The 17,901-nt window shown below is 40.6% G+C and overlaps 1 protein-coding gene and 1 pseudogene across 1 annotated transcript in view; one reads left to right on the forward strand and one right to left on the reverse strand.

Annotated features, from left to right (window-relative positions):
* Agbl3 (AGBL carboxypeptidase 3) overlaps window positions 1–13,720 on the forward strand; it is an 80,555-nt gene extending 66,835 nt beyond the window's left edge. Inside the window, exons 18-19 of the mRNA XM_052173414.1 lie at window positions 1,807–2,035; window positions 12,194–13,720. Coding sequence (XP_052029374.1) covers window positions 1,807–2,035; window positions 12,194–12,608 — 644 coding nt within the window. The 3' untranslated portion in view covers window positions 12,609–13,720. The remainder of the gene's footprint in view (window positions 1–1,806; window positions 2,036–12,193) is intronic.
* On the reverse strand, window positions 9,064–9,675 carry LOC127677196 (60S ribosomal protein L15-like; annotated as a pseudogene).
* Window positions 13,721–17,901: the final 4,181 nt, after the last annotated feature.

A 17,901-nucleotide genomic window follows, 5' to 3' on the forward strand; every position in this document is an offset into this window, starting at 1 on the left:
AGTCTATGCACATATGAAAATTTGTCCATTCTGTGCCTAGGGAGTCTTCTGATTCTACTCATTCCATCTGCTTACTTCTGCTTTAATTCAGACAGTCTTTGTTCATGTCCCTTGAATTCATTCATTTACCTCCTAGCCTGTCCCCCCAACTCTCATCTCAATTTTCTTTATCCTATCATTATGCAGCATAATTTTAGAAAGGCAAACCGATTATACAACTTTCTTACAAAAATCTCAATGTCTGTTCAATTCCAACCATATGTGTTAATCACAAAGCATTCCAATTTAGAGAGGCCACTAAAAATGTTATTACAAACAAAATTTCTAATTTTGAGCAACTTTATCACACTTAACTCACATATGAGCCACTCTAAACCAAATTTGTGATTTTCTAAATGTGCCATGTTAGTAAACTAATTAGACCAGATCGTCTTAAACTTCCCATTTATGGCCCCTTTCACCTGAGAAACTTATACATGATCCAAGGTATATAAAATAGACATACCTCTCCAAAGTTATAGATAGTAAACTATAATGAGATTTATTTCTACACAGTTTTAGTGTACATGAGATATTACCATTTATTAAAAGATGAAAATATTGTTTAGAGAGAATGCTCAGTCAGAATGCAAGGACAAGTACCTGAGTTAGAACCCCAGCACCCATAAGCCAGGCATGGTGGTACATATTTGTAATGCCAGTAGAGAAGGCAAAAAAAACCAAAAAGACAGGTTTCTGTAGCTGACTAGCCAGCTAACCTAGTGAATTCCAAGCCTGCAAAAGACTCTGTTTCAAAAAATGAAGAATAGAAGAAGGAAGAGGAAGAGGAATATTTGAGTATTTTCAAAGTTGTCCTCATACCTACAGTCGTGCACACATGCACCTGCACATGTGTATCTAAACACACAAATTCTATAAAGTAAATTTTCACAATAATAATGTGTGTTTTGCCTGATATAATGTAACCCAAAGATACACTAGATATCTATATGTGAGGAATAATGGCAAGAAAATATTAAAAGTTTATTTTCATAGTTAAGTTATTCTATTTATATCAGCACAGAAAGCCTTGTATGTATACTAATTTGTAACATGCAGTGGTTTTGAATCTGATCTGAAGTGTTTCAGGCAGAGTTTGTTGGTGCTGCCTGGCATCCTGGCATGCAGAATGCAAACTGCACATGTTCAGTGCTCAGAACCAAGAGTGCAACAAAGGTGCCCAGAGTGACACTGGTGGGAGGTGGCAGGGCAACTCAGATGCATTTGCACTGTTAATTTTTAAATGATATTGCACTCTAATGTCATAGTTAACATTCCTTCCATACCTAATGTGATGAAGGGATTTCTAGCATGCTCTTCTAACTCCTCAGATCAGAAGCTTTGCAAATACCACTAATTCTTGTGCTAATCTAGCTCTATGGAGAGCCCTAGACATCCACAGGACCTCCATCTCACTTGTACCTTTACTACCACAGTTAGCCACCAGCCTCGGACATTGCTTCAGTAGTCTTACAAGAGATCTGTGCTTGTCCAGCTTTGCCCTATTCAGGCCATTCTCAGCTCAGCAACCAGCATGGTCTTGTTCAAAAACCTCTCACACTGTGGCACACCTCCATTCCAAGCCCTGCAGCTCAGGCTCATAGACCTTACAATGGCCTATGACAGCAGTTCTCAATCTGGGGGGTCACAGTATATTTGACTTGTTTTTTCCCTTGGTATGGAATTTGGCTTAATGCAAGATTGATAAATGAATATAATCATATGTCTAGATATATGTCTGTATAAATATTTGTGGTTGCTCCCTAGAGTCACATCACCAATTGAAAAACAAAGCAAAAAGATGCACATCTTTCCAAAGCAAGAGGACTGGCACAAATTGGACAGATGATGAGAAACGAATTTACAGGGACAAAAGAATAGCTCAAACTCAGGAAATATTACAATATTTACTCCCTATCGTGGAGTCCTCTCAAAGCATGAAATCTACTCAAATGACCGATCTAGTCAACCCGAGAGTCGACTTCCAACAACATCAGTAAGTCAATGGTGTTCGTCATGTTTACCTATGTAGTACTGGGGACCAAGCCCAGGCCCTTGTGTATGCTATGTAAATGTTCTACCTCCAAGCTACCCCCTAGCCCATTCCTTACTATTTAATACAGTTTTATAAGGAAGCACAGCCTGTTAGTTCATCATCTTTAGAGACAAATATAGGCTCCGTAAAACTGCATACACTACATCACAAACACAAGGTCATAATTATATATCAAATATGTAAAGGACTGAATTATTTCAAGCATTATTTGACCTATTTTTGTATAAAATACTTTAGTTTGTATCTATGAAGAAAGTAGCATAAATAACCTACTTTCCAATAGCATAACTTGCCAATTTTCAGATATTTTAAAACCTTACACTCCTGGGGAAGGGGAGCAAGATTACAATAATTAATCTTGGCTACTTCAGTTATTTTGTACTCAGTGGAAGGCAAAAAAGGATTATTTCTTTTAAAGATGAAAAACAGAACTACCTCCAGGGCATAAAAGAAAACTACATAAGTAAAAGACAATAAAGCCATATTATCTTTAATCATATGGAAATAATAAATATAATAGTATTATAGACAACTTTTTATAGTATACTTTTCAAGTGCTAGATATTTTTCTAATTTATATATGTATGACCAGTGAAAACCCATATTTACAGTTTCCATATCAATGGATCTAACTATTCTCAACTCTAAATACATTTCTAGGCTGTGCTTGGCTGAATCTGTAGATACAGAACCCTGAGATACTAAGGACAGTCTGAGCACCCTGAATTCTATATGTGACAAGATTAGATTAAGATGCAAAGGCATTAAACAATTTTTTCAAAGCCTCACAATAGGTAGAAGAATTTGGATTCAAACTCTGTGAAAATCTTTGGTACCAAAGTCCTAACTACATGCCTACAAATTAACTGGAAAATTGTGGCAATTTTATGGGAAAATAGGCAGAGATGATAACCAAGCAATTCACAAAAGAAATACCATGGCCAACAAACATTCAAAACATTCACTCTTGCTAACTTAGAAATTACAGCTAAAGCAATGATGTGGTGTTCAGTTAAGTTTTATTTGGTTTTTTTTTTTGTTTTTTGTTTGTTTGTTTGTTTTTGCTGCTTAGTAAAAGAATCTCTCCACTGATTGTGGGGACACAGTTGGGAGTTTGTAGAAGGGATTTCAGCAATAAATGAAAACTCCTGACTTCACACTGTTCTTCCCTCTCCTTTCTCATCCTTTCTGTGGTGTTTGGAGTTGAGCCAGGGCCTTACCCATGCTCCTAAACCACCAGGTCACACCACTCATCTTGACCAAAGCAGATTCCACTGTGGGAAACTGATCTAAGGAAAAAGTAAATAAGCAGCAGGAGTCATCTGTTATATTCACTTCAGTGTTGCTTATAGGAGTTAAAAATTAAAGAACATAGATGTTTAAGGACAGAAAATTCTTAAATATTATGCAGTATTTCAGTATGACAAGTGACTATTAGTTAACAGGAAATGATGTTCACCATATATGTGCATAACATGGGCTATGCACCAGTTTGACATAGGTGATTACATTTACATGTATGTATGCATTACACAAACTCAAATAGAGAGAAGAAAAAATTTTTAAAAGCACATATCCTCAAGAAAGAATGATTACCTCTGGGTGGGTACAGTATTGGTGGGAAGGAGGGTCCTCTTCGTGACGTGTATTCCTTTACTGTATAATCATCAAAACCATACAGAAGCTGGGCAGTTTGCTGTAGTTTCTAGCAGAGTGCTGTAGCTGTCATGATGGGGAAGGCACTGCTTGACAGGAATTGAGTTGAAACTAAAACATGAAAAAAGTAATGTGAACGTAGGCAGGCAAATGAGACACAGAGTATGATGATATCAGCAAAGTTATGGATCAGGGAGCTAGGGATGGCTGAGCGATTACAAGGACGCACAGTGTCCTCACGGGATTGGAGTTCAGTCCTCAGCACCCACATGACGGCTCACGGGTGCCCAAAATCCAGCTCCAGGGGACTGAAGACCCTCTTCTGGTGTCCACAGACATGTTTCCATACATATATCATGTAATAAGATCTTATAAGATTTAAATAAGAGCCTTATAATAAAGTATGCATGCTTTAATAAATTGTTGTACTAAGAACTAGGAACTCTGTGTTGGCTTTGTTCTATTCTAGTTTGTTTGGGGTTTTATTGACATGCTTGCTTTCTAAAAAGTGAGTTGGGTGGGAGGGACGTGGGGAGAGATGAGGGAGGGGAGATGACCAGAATTATTCTTAAGGAAAAAGAACTAGAAACATCTAAAAAATATTTTTAAAAGATAATTTTAAAATGCAAAGATGTCTATGAAATTAAAATGTTCTGGCACAGTCATGAAGGAAATACTTCAGCAAACACAATTAAAACAAAAATAAAAAGCTTAGAGAAGAAGACAAAGAATATAAAGATAGTGTGGTGAGAAAAGAGAGGAAAGAGAGAAGAGGAGAGAGGAGAAAGAGGGAAGGAAAATAGGGGAGACTAAGGAGAGAAAGACAAGAATGAAGAGGGGGAAGAAAAGAGAGGGGGGAAGGAGCTGGAAGACAAGAGAGAGGAGAGGTGAGAGGAGAGAAGAGAAAGGGCAAAAGGAGAGATAGGGCCGAGGGAGAGAAATTAAAGGTGACGTTAAGAGTAGCCAAGCGACATCTATAAAGCTGAAAAGTACAGTGCTGGAAAAGAGTCCAGATGCTGGTACAGCAGCATGACGAACGGAGCCGCGGCCTGGGGGGGATGGCTCAGCTGAGCAGCAGAGATGAGGAGATTCACTAGAGGGACTTGTGGGATGATGAAATACGGTCTATTGCTCATGTTGTCAGAGGTTCAGAAGGACGGGTGAAATACAATAGACCTGAAAGGGGGTTCAAAGAAACAATTGCTGAAACGCTTGAGATTTGGCAAAAAGACTCAAAGCTTCGATCAGTAACCTCAGCAAATCACCAAGAGGATATTAGCGGAATAGCAAACTTTAGCTACAGAAAGCAAGTACTGAAATCAGCCAAAGGAAACTTGCACCTTTTCTGCAGAAGAGCAGTCCAAACCCAAGCGGGCAGGGAGAGACGGCTCCGTGCTGTCAAATGTGGGAAGGGAACTAACACTCTGTGTCCAGTGAAAGGCCAAGCAGTAAACAATTAGATGAAGGGAACTAAGGGACTTCTGACCACAAGACCACTTCAAAAGAATTTCCTTGTAAGCAAATTAATTATAAAAGAAATATCAAGAAGAAAGTATATGATAAACAGAGATACAGGTAAATGTTGTGTTTATAAATTATACTTTATTGTTAAGGCAAAGGTTGTGTAACACTGATGTTTTTAAAGGAAACATTTAGGTTACTTATAAATGGGAGGCGATGAGGAGATACAGAGCAGAGGAAGGTTTCTGCCTTTCCCTCGAGTGAGGTAAGACAACACTGGACCAGTGCTTCATCGTGCTGTGCTGCATATACAGTACATTCTAACCGTTCAAAAGCTACTCAAAGAGGTACATTCAGGAGCACTGCAGATGACTGTGTATGGGGCCAGCCTGTAATCCCAGCACACAAAAGGGTCTGGTAGGAAGATTGTGAGTTTGAGGCCAGCCTGAGATACATAGCAAGATTCTGTCAAAGAAAGGTAAAAGAAAGAGACAGGGAAGGAGAAGAAAGGAGGAGCCTGACAGCCTAGATTCCATCCTGAACCTCACATGATGGAAAGAAATGACTCCCACAACTTTCCTCCAGCTCACAACACACACACACATGCACACCACACACACACACACAACATACACCACATATACACACTAACATACACACCACACACACATACACACACTAATATGCACACCACACACACACACACTAATAAAGGTAATTTAAAATCTTAAAAAGTAACCTATAAAAGAAGAAGCAGCCCCTAAACAAGAAGGGAGGCAATGATAAAGATGGTAGAAACTAATGTGACAGGAAAAAAAATCTGTAAAAATAACTGGTTCTTTAAGCGAGCAATAAATTGACAAACCTCTGACAGATTATATATATGAGGAAGGAAATGGGCTGCCACTAAAGATCTCACAGATCTTGTAAAAGGGGAGTAAAACAGAAACACCACAGACCAGGCCAGGGAGGCAGCTCAGCTGTGAGCACAAGGGCTGTACTTTATCCCTACCCATGTCACCCCAGCACCCAGCAGGCAGAGACCGGTAGATCCCTAGGGCTCACTGACCATGGCAAGCTCCAGGTCAGACGCCTGTTGAAAATGGGGAGGGGGGATAGAATATGAGGCATGACACTTGAAGTTGTCCTATGGTGTGTACATGCATGTACATCCACATACACACACATGTTCAAGAACACACACAGAAAGAAAACCATGAAAAGTACAAATATGTTACAGAAGATCATTTCCTCAGAGTGTGCATACACACACACAAGTACACCGTTGCCATGCCCCTGTAGCTTGGCTTTTGTCTCAGAGGGTTTTCTCTTATGCATGAATACTTCAGGTACATCATTCCCGCCCTTCCCTTGTCCAACTCCTCACATGTCCCACCCAACTCCCGCTGACATTCATGACTCCTTTCGTTACGGTTACATGCTTGTGTTTATGTACATAAAATCTGAACTCATAATTTTAATCAACCCCAAAGGAATCTCACAGGCCATTGGTTTAACAGCACAATTTCATCAAACATTTAAAGCCGTGGTTCCCACTCTCTGCTGTGACCCTTCAACACAGTTCCTCATGCTGTGCTGACCCCCAAACATAGAATTAGTTAATAGCTACTTCATAACAGTAATTTTGCCACTGTTATGAATTAAAATGTAAATATCTAATATGCAGGATATCTGATATGTGATACCAAATACTGCAAGCCACAGGTTAAAAACCACAGATTTAAAGAATAATTAACACCAGTTCTGCACAGTGTCTTCTAGAAAATGAGAAAATAATTCGTAGTTCATTTTATGAAGCTACTATTGGCATGATGCCAAAATCAGCCAGAGAACCAAAATAAAAACATGAAGAAATTCACTCCTATTAGCAAATAGAATTCAATACTAAATTTTAAAAGAATTACGATTCACCTCTTGGTATTGGGTCTTATTTCAATAATTCAAGAATGGTTCAGTGCTCTTAATAAAAAATGTAACCCTCAATTTTTGCAGAAAATCATTTACAGAAGATAGAAAAGAAATTTTATATTATATTAATTGGCACAAATATTGGCAAGATTAAATATTAGTGATTTTAAAAGAACTATCAGAAGAGAAGGAGTGGAAGGCCTCATGCCGCTTGATGGGGTCCGTCCTTACTGCTCAGGCGCTCACCACGGGGCCAGCGCTTGCCACAGCAACTAGACAAGAAAAAGGAAGAACATGGCATCTGTTTGGGAAGGTGGTGTTCTCTACATAGAATATCTCAAGGAGCTTGTTTTCAACTTCTTAACAAACAAGTACTTCTAGGTCTCAGAATATATCACAACTATATAAACATAATATTATTTCTATCTATAGAAAATAAACATGTGACTTCTAAAACTAAATATATAAAACCACTTTGTAGTTCTCAAAAAATGAAGTAAATATCTGTAATTCTACAAAATATATACAGAGCTTGGAGCTGAGAATAACAAAAATAGTGAAAACCAATGTGTAAATTAATGGGAAAGATAAACATGTTTGTGGATCAGAAAACTCAAAGATATTCGCTCTTTCCAGCTTGATATGTGGTTCAACATAAATTCTTAACAAACTCTCAACAGAATTGTTATAGACCTGATTAAAGGCTAATATAAATTTTTGTTTAAAAAAAGTACTGAAACATCAAAAACAATTTAGCAAAGGGAATTGATCTACTGATTTCAAGAACATTTATATAGCTACAACAATGTACTATAGTATTTGAGAATGAGAAGACACATCTGTGGAACTGAGTAGACTCACATGCTTTTTAAAGAATAAAAATGCTTAAATCCATCCCTTATACATAGAGTAATTCAAAATGGAACATGGTCTTTAACACACAACATAAGACTACAAAATGTTTACATAGAAAATCCTCAGATTTAAGGTTAAGATTTCTTAGACTTAATACCAAAAATATGATTTATAAAAAGGGAAATATGGTAAGTAGGACTTAAAATGTTTGCTTTGCCAACACTTTGTGTAAAAAGAAGCCAGGCATGATAATTCATGCCTGTAATCCCAACACTTGGGAGACTAATACAGGAAGACTGCTGTGAGGAAAGGGTTATTAGCCTGGGCTACCAACTGAATACCATTTCATCCAGGGCTATATAATAATTCTGTCTATATAATAATTCTTTTATAATAAAGCATAAAACAACACAAAAGCATATTTAAAATACTATAAAGGGCTGGAGAGATGACTCAATGGTTAAAAGCACTGGCTGCTCTTCCAGAGGACCAGGTACAATTCCTAGCAATCACATGGCAGTTCACAGCCATCCATAATTTAAGTTCCAAAGGATTGGATCCTCTTTTCTAGCCTCTGAGGCACCAGACATACAAGTGTGCACAAACATGTGCATGCAAAACACCCATACACATAATTTTTAATTTAAGTATTATAAAATAGAAAAATAATTGCAAATCATATCAACAAAATACTATTATCTTGATTAAAGATCCCTCAGTGGCTAAGGAGAGCACATCAATGAAGTGCTCACAGTACAGTGCAGGTATAAAAACCTGAGTCAAAATCTGTTGGCATGTCTGGAACACTAGTGTTGGAAGGAAAAGGCACAAGAGTCTCTGTGGCTTGCTGTATAATTAAATTACTCTAATAGAATAAATACAGTACATTTTTATAGCAAAGTAAAAACCTAGAGACCCTCTAAGTCAATGGTTCTCAACCTTCCTAATGCTGCAACCCTTTAAAACAGTTCCTCATGTTGTGGTGACCCCCCAACCATAAAATTATTTTTTGACTGTCCTAAATTGTTTATTGGATATGAATTATATAAACATCACGTGTATTAGCGCTAATAGTGGAGCTGAACAGTGTTGCGCCTTCTCCAGGCTGCAGGAAGAGAACCACCAACAGTGCGGTGGAACTTGTGGCCCTTTCCGAGGCCACGCCCCTTTCGGCCAGCAGTTGTCAGCCCATGCATCCCTTGGTGCTTGTGGACTGGTTTGGTGATCCACTGGGTGTCAGGATTTCTTCTGATAGCTTTATGAAATGGATCAATGAGGATAACCTCAAAAAATTTATATGTGGAATCTTCACCAGCCCAGTAGGAATTCAGGACTCTCAAAGCCCCACAAATGCGCCCAGCTCTCTCCTCAGCAACAGACTGAAGGCTTCGGGCAAATTCCAGCTGGTTAACACCATGGTAGACAGGCTTGCCCTAAATTGCACCCTTAGGAATCGGGTGTTTGCAACCACCACAGCGGACACGAATCCTGTAAATGACATAACCTTGCTTAGCCTTGTACCCCAGTCTTCGTGATTTATCAGTCTGGGTGGGGCAGGGAGCCCTGTGCAGCGCAGAGAGCTGGCGGTATTGCCAGCCGCGGACCCTCAGAAGAAAGGACATCACGACGGACTGCTTCTTCCTCCATAGCTCCTGGATGCATTTGTATGCACCCCTCATGGCTCACCTGATGGCTGCCGCCAAAGGAAAGGCCATACAATTATTTTTGTTGCTACATTATAATTGTAATTTTGATGCTGTTATGAATTTTAATATAAATATCTAATATGGAGGCTATCCAATATGTGAGCCCTATGAAAGAGTCATTCAAGCTCCAGGCGGTTGTGACCCATAGGTTGAGAACCACTTCTTTAATTCTATGTCAGTCACATGTATAAGAAGGTGAGTCCTAGAGCGATTCCCAAGTTCAGGACTGTCCTAAAAAACAATGTGGAGAGCAGTTAAGGATGATATGTGTCTGTACACGAATGCATGAGCATTCCATACTGGGATGGCTTGGATATACTTGGCCCAAGGAATGGCACTATTAGGAGGTGTGGCCTTGTTGGAATGGGTGTGGCCTTTGAAGTGTGTCACTGTGGGCATGGGCTTGTAGACCCTCATCCTAGCTGCCTGGAAGCCAGTCTTCTCCCAGTGGCCTTCAGATGGAGATGTAGCACACTCAGCTCCTCCTGCACCATGCCTGCTTGGATGCTGCCATGCTCCTGCCTTGATGATAATGGAACCTCTGAACCTGTAAGCCAGCCCCATTAAATGTTGTCCTTATAAAAGTTGCCTTGGCCATGGTGTCTGTTCACAGCAGTAAAACCCAAGACATGTACATACCACACATATGCACATGTATACACACAGAGAGAGCGGAGAAGAAGAGAACCCTCAAATTCAACAGTCAAAAAATTCAGGGCTACTGAGACGACTCAGTGGTTAACAGTGTGGACTGCTCTTTTAAAGGACCTGTTTGTTCCCAGTACTCACATTAAGCTTACAGCCACCTGTGATCCCAGTTCCAGGGAATCTACCACTCTCACCTGGCCTCCAAAGTCACCTGTACTCACATGCATATAATCCTATGCAAATACACAGGTATACATATAATTTAAAATAAATTTCCAGGAAAAATAGAAAAACATGCTGTAAGAAAATGAGCAGAAAGCACGAATAGAGATCTAACTGAACAGTATACAGTAGCACATAACCACACGTATTAGCATGAAAATTGAATTCACAATAAGCTATCATGCATGCCTATCAGAATAGCTAACAGGAACATGCAACAACAAGAACACCAAATGCTTGTGAGGATGCAGACTTTGTGTTAGTTACATATTGCTGATGGGAACATAATATGGGTTAACCACTCTGAAAAACAGTTTGATGGTTTCTTAAGTACTATCAGATGGCTGGGCGTGCTAACACACCTGTAATCCTAGTGGGGGCAGAATTAAAAGGATTATGTAATCCTTGGTGGGGGCAGAATTAAAAGGATTATGAATTCAAGGCCACCCAGACAACATAAGCAAGAGTCTCTTTCAAAAACAAAACAGAAAAAGAAATATATAACTGCCATTTAGCCAGCAACTGCTTTCCTGGAATGTGACCCCCAGTGAAATGAAAACAAGTTCACACAAAATCCTGCCTACAAATGATTATTCAACTTTATTTGAAATGCCCATAAGCTGGAAATAAATGCTCCACAGGTCCTTCGGTGGATGAATCATTAAACTATAGTATATCCACACCACTGACTACTACCAAAAAAAAAAAAAAAAAAAAAAAAAAAAAAAAAAAAAAAGAATAGAAAATAGAAAAAGAAAAAAAGAGGGAACAATAAACACTGAAGAATTATACTGATCAGGAGAGAAAAATAAATTCCCAAAGTTTGCATACTGTGATTCCATTTACATAGCATTCTTGAAATAACAGAATGACAATTTGGATGAGAAGGTAATATTTTCCAGGAGTTGAGGAGTCAAGAGAGAAGGGCACTGCCCTAGCATCACAAGGGCATGGCGTGTGTGTGGCCCACACCAGTGATGGTGTGTTCAGTGTGCCGTTTCACTGTGGCTTGACAAAGTGTCAAATCTAGAGGGAACCAGATGGAGGAAGATAGGTGAAGATCTGTCTCTATTCTTCTAAGTGCACACAATGCTACAATTACTTCATAATTTAAAATTTTAATGAAACTATAGCTAAAATGCCCTGGATAGATTGCATTCTAAAGAAAAGTAGACTGCTAAGTAATTCCAATTAATGATTTAAAAATCTCCCTCTCTTGAGAGAAACTTCTATCTCTTGAGCTCATTGGCCCCTTTACTAGTTGTCCTAAAAAAAGAAAAGAAAAAGAAAAAAAAGCAACTTATGAATAATACTAGTTTAATGAGGTAAACTAAATTTTTAGGGCAAAGCATAGACCAGATGTTTAGGTAAGTCAGTGAGTCCTGAAGAAGGAATCCAGATTATCACATCCTATGGACATTTAAAACAGGACTGGAGTACAGCCAAACATTTAGAACCAGGGATGAAGACGCCCCTCATGTTCATAAAGATGAGGATAAAGTCCTAAAGGGCATTGAGCTGACCGGAGGGAAACTACCCAGTCTGCATTATGACAGTATACCTAGGACCACAAAGTAGGTACACACTAGGCAAAAACTCATACATTTCATTTCTTTTCTAGACTTATTCCAACTGCTTGCATAAATAGAAGATACAGAACACCTTGGACAGCAACCAGAAATCTCCCTTTTAAAACCCAAAGGCATCTTATGACAGACACATCTGAATGGCTCCAGACTGTGCCCCAGGGGTCATTTGAAAGTTTGTCACCTCTCTGCAATCTTCAGAAGACAAAACATTTTGAACTCTGGACCAAAAAGGCTAAGAATGTGCAGCTTGCCACCAGCAAATGGAAGACTGTTCCCTCAAGCTCTAAAATGGATGCCAATATCATCAGAGGAAACAGTCTTCTTCAGCCTAGAGAATCCACCGTGAGGAACTCTGAGCAGAGAATTCCTTACCTAACCAAAAGCAGCAAGAACCCCAGTGAGGATGTCCCGCTCACCTTCCAGCTGAAGTTCCACAGGAACAGTTAACTGGGCTGACAGTTCTTCCAAGGACTCTGGCTGAGCAAGATGTGCTGGCACAGTTAAACAACAAACAAACAAACAAACAAAAAACCACAGCAGCCCTCTCCCAGCCCTCTCCCTCCCCGTTCACATGCATAGGTGGCTGCTGTACTACTGAGTTTTACAAATCCCAGCTTCCTTAGAGGAAACATCTTTCAGAGATTTTTTAAAAATCCAGAGAAAATATAGAAAAGTTTAAAACATATATTTAATTTGTATCAATATGGGAAAGAGCTCAAAACTTTTGATTTCTTCCAAAATTATGTATGCATATAATGCCCAAAAATTCAGACTTCAAGAAAGGAAAGACATGCACTAATAATGATTTTAGCCTATTAGTCACTTCGATGAGTCATCAGCCAACATCGTTTCCTGCATTTCTTTTATATAGTTGGTGTATTAGAGAGCCGGGCATGGAAGCGTGTACTAGCAGTCCCAGAACTTGGGAGGTGGGAATAGAAGGATCAGGCTCTCAAGACTAGCTTGGGCAACATTTAAAGACAAGATAATAAATCCTAATACTCCCTGACAAGGAATGCATTGTACAACACTAATTTGTGTGCCTCCGGGTGATAAAATAGCACATATTAAAAGACACTACTTGCACAGACCACAAAAGGTGGAACCAAATGACATGGACATACATTATGGCTCCAAAGTCATTTCACCGCTCATAATTAAACAATGTTGTAAACGATTAGAAGTCACAAGTCTTCCAGAGCCAGCGAAGGTGCCCCTCCAGCCATCTCTTCAAGCGGAGACTTCAGGAACAAGTCCTACACCTTACATCTGTCCTAAGGTGGTAAGCACTCAGGTCTGGGGGTACAAGCTACAATCCTGCAAGTTTGCACAGGAACCTGACTCAGGAACCTGACAAGTTCAACGCTCACCTGGGCTACAATGTGAGTTCAAGAGCAGTCTCAGCAACCTAATTTGGTCTCTAACCAAAAGGCTAAACAAAGAGGAGGGAAATTAGGCTTGAAGAGAACTACCTGCCTAGTGTAGGGAAGCCCTAGCTCACACTTCAGTATCATGCAGATAAACAGACAGGGAGCTCAAGGAGGGGTCCTGCAGCTTGCAAGGAGAGAATGTGGGTGCCCAGGTTCTCAGAGAGCTCCCTAGGTTTCTCACTAGGAATTCTCACCTCGGTAACTGATACCAAGGTAAAGTACAAACTCTCAAAAGTCACTCGCCCTTGTTGTCATAAATCGAGGAAAGTCTAAATTTGGTGGAAATCTAAATTGCTAATTTGACACTTGTTATATAAAACTTCAGTTGTATAAAAGTTTGAGACTACAAACTCTAGCATTGAATGTTTGTGAGTATAACTAAAGTAACAAACTGGTTTCTCAAAAGACTGAAGAGGGCAGAGATATTCTAATTATTTTACTTTTTTCCTTGCCCTTACAATTATTCCCCCTCTATCAATTTTTTCATAATATCTGTATTAATTATTTGGGAATTTTACATCACAAACCCCGAGCTCACACTTCTAGTACTCCCAGGTTTGTTGAGGCATCCTTGTGGCCTCACCACCACCACCACCACCACCACCCAAAAGAAATGAAGCCCAATGGCCAGCCCTTTAAAGAAAACTGAGTCCTCCTCCACCCACACCCACACCAGAACCCATCAATTGTGGAGAGCTACACTCCAGCATCCATATCACAATTTTTAATAGTTCTCTTCAGTGCCTTTCTGTCTAAGCTGTTACTTTTGGCGGCCGGGGTTAGCTGTTGTCACAGAAGCCTCCTATGTCCCTCTTTCTTTGAGTCAGCCCCAAGGCAAAAGTAGCTTTCTTGCCCTTCACAGTCAGCAGGAGCTCAGAACACAGACATCCACAAAATCTCTGGCATCACCACGAGCCACAGACCTCAGCATGCTCTCCAGTAGCAGCACAGACCACAGACATCAACACAGACTCTGCTGCAGTAGGAATATGGACCCAGACATGGTCCTCAGCAGCAGCACAGACCCAAACATGACCATGGCCTCAGATGACTACATAGAGCACTCTCATCAATCAATATGGCCCCGGCAGCAGCACAGCCCACAGGCATCCATCCCATGGCTACAGATAGCACTTTGTAAAATGTCTTATTACATTATTTACTTTGTGTGCGTGGGATGTATTATGGGTCACAAATGTCATGACACACCAGTGGAGATGAGAGAACAGTTTTCAGGGGTCGGTTCTCCTACCGTGTGGGTACAGGGATAGAACTCCCGTGCTCAGGCTTCGCAACAAGAGCCTATACCCACTGAGCCATCCAATAACCCCTCCCCTTGTGTCTTATTTGCTATAAATGCCTAACACATAGAGTTAAAAAAAATATATGTAGGCCATTTCCACACCCTGCTCTTCACGTTATAGTATTTAACTTAGAACTTTCCAAGTATGCAGCTCTTCCATAAAGACCATTCATTCTGTCTGATCTTTGTTACGTGAACCTAGCAGCACAACTGAAAAGCCTCTACTTCTCAAAGCTTAAACCCAAACGTTCCCTTCTCTTGAATGCCTCTATTAGATCTTATGGGAATTTATAGTAACTAGATTAATCGGTGAAGACTCTGAGTGGTATAATGAGGCAGTGGGCGGGAGGATGAGTAATACCGAGACCTGGAAACTCTCAGGAAACAAGAGGAAGGGCTCAGAATTCAAAAGATACTACTGAAAGCTGAGCTGGTCCGTCAGTCAGGACAACTGAGGCTCTTCTCCACTTAGGACGAGGCTGGCTGTGGGTCTGTCACACATAGCCTTCATCAGGTCCATCTATGTCCCCTCCGGTCCTGCTCTCTTAGGACATTTTATCATGGAGACATGATGGATTTTTATCAGAGACCTTTTCTGCACCTATTGAGATGATCATATGATTTTTGTCTTTAAGTCCAATTATATAATTTATTACATTTACTGCTTTACATATTATTCTCTTTCCTTTAATTTCTGCTCTGATTTTTATTATTTTTTTCTATTTACTGGATTTGGGCTTGTTTTGTTTTTGTTTTTCAAAATCCTTGAGATGCATCAAGCCATATATTTGTGATCTTTCTGATTTGTGGTGGAGGTTCTTAGAGCTGTAATTGTTTCCCCTTTTAGGACTGCTAGTAATGTGTCCCGGGGGTTCTGCATGTTATATTTCCATTTAACTCTAGGAATTAAAAAACAAATTCTGTATTTCTTCTTTGAACCATTCATCACTCAAATATATGCTGTTTTAATTGCTAAGGACTAAACTCCAGCCTTTTTTTGGCAGAGCCTCTTTATTGTTACACAAAAAGGCACTTTTAGCTAGTCACTGTCCACATACCAAAACCTTATCTGATCTAGGGGCTGCCTGAAGGAGCCATTACCTAAGCAGTTCTCAGCCGAATGAGACTTCTTGGTTTGCCAGGCACGTCTGAGCTATGTGAAGGCTCCGAGAGTCCTTTAGAAGAACAACCCCATAAACCTCAGAGAACAACCACTGACTGTCTACTAAAGGCAACTTCAAAGCCTAAGTGCCACCATTCTGGAATTCATACCAAATACAACGGCTCTGCTAAAACTCTCCTACATACTTCAGGGCCAAAGAGAAGCTCAGCATGTAAAGGAGCTTCCCTCCAGGCCTCATGACCTAAAGTGAATCCCTGGAACCCACCCAGAAAGAGAGAAACAATTGCAAGTTGTCCTCTGACTACCAGTCTCACTGTGGTATAGGAGCACTCACACACAATGAACAAACATAACAAAGGAAAATATACACACTCAAGTAAAGGTGCTAAGTCCTCATGAGTCCTCAAGGAGGCATGCCACCGTGACTCCCTCGCCAATCCCTCTCCAGGCTGCAGAGGCAAGGTGCTCCAGTCAGGTACGACGAGGTTCCAGGCACTGGCTCCTCCACCCAACCACAGGACAAAGGCTCTTCCCAGCCTTGCAGGCTAGACATACTGGAACCAGTCACCTTTGCCCTGCTTCTTCATAAGCTAGAAGACCCACATGGGAGTGAATTGTCACACCAAAGAGAACAGACTACTGTCTAGAGTACCAGCCGTACCCCAAGAGCCACGTCATTCAAGAGAGGCAACGGCATCCCCAAGTGTAACTCCGCAGAAATAGCTCGGTTCCTAGGTCTCAGGAAATCATACATAAGAGCAAAGAGCTCTGAAACTCTTGCCCAAGGCAACTTGTTTGGTAGGGTGTGGGGAAGTTCAGGGGCAAAGGTGGTGCCTAAAAAGGGTTGGGGTGGAGGGGAGACTTGGGTCTCATGAAAATGGCACTTTCTTCTAAAGGCAAAAGGCTGGGAGAACAACGGTGGGGAACTTCCCCACAATGGGAAAGGTAGACAGCATGGAACACGGCCTCCACACTGTATAGGAACCTTAAAGAAAAATACTATGTGCTATCCAACTTTGAACAAGTTTAAGACTAGAATAAAGATATTATCAGTTCGACAAACTTTTTTTTAAAAAAAATACCTTTGGTGTCCCTCATTTCTCAAGAAATCACCAGGGATTGAGTCTACCAAAAGTGAATACAGCCAAAAGCAGAAAAGCCTGGGGTCTGGAAATAAGAAAGCTAACCTAGCACGAAGGCAAAGGGAACCCCTGGGGCCAACCAAGACCCCAGTTGGGTGCAGGGTGTCATGTGGAAAGGAGAAACCCCACCAAGGCTTTGGGGTTACTGGGAGCTGTCTACTGTCTTTCCCAAGCTCACCCAGTTCCCAATTCCAGAGATCACGTGAGCAAGGGAGGCAATTTGTAAACTCGGGCCAAGAGTTCCCTCTCTGCGATATCAAAACTAAAAACTTTCTTTCTCTTTTACTTTGAAGAGGGATCACAGTGTTTCTGTTACTCCATAACTGTTAGGCATAACTTTGCTAAATGCAGAGTTCCAATCCAGAGGCACAGTCAAGATCATCGGCTGATTTTTGAAAAGAGAGTCCACGGCATAGGTGCCTTCCAAAGGAATGAGTAGAGAGGACCCAGGCTCCGAGAGCTGCACTGGCTGGAAACTTGGCCCCGTGAACTAAAGTCCCTCCCTAGAAAGATTCTAGGTCGCATTTCTCTGGAAGTTGCAATCCCCTGGAGCTCTGGAAGCTGGCATCAACTTTGGATTTTCGCATAGTAAAATCAGGATCCTCACCTGGCTCACTGCTCAGGCGATGTGTGTGCGCCAGCGTGGGTCACGTGTTCCCGCCAGCAACCAGAAGTTGTTTACACTCTTTTCTGAAAAGTCATAAGACACGGGCAAGTTAAAAAACGAAAGTGAAATCAGCTG

The sequence above is a fragment of the Apodemus sylvaticus genome, chromosome 2 (genome assembly GCF_947179515.1).
Source record: "Apodemus sylvaticus chromosome 2, mApoSyl1.1, whole genome shotgun sequence".
Taxonomy (NCBI): domain Eukaryota; kingdom Metazoa; phylum Chordata; class Mammalia; order Rodentia; family Muridae; genus Apodemus; species Apodemus sylvaticus.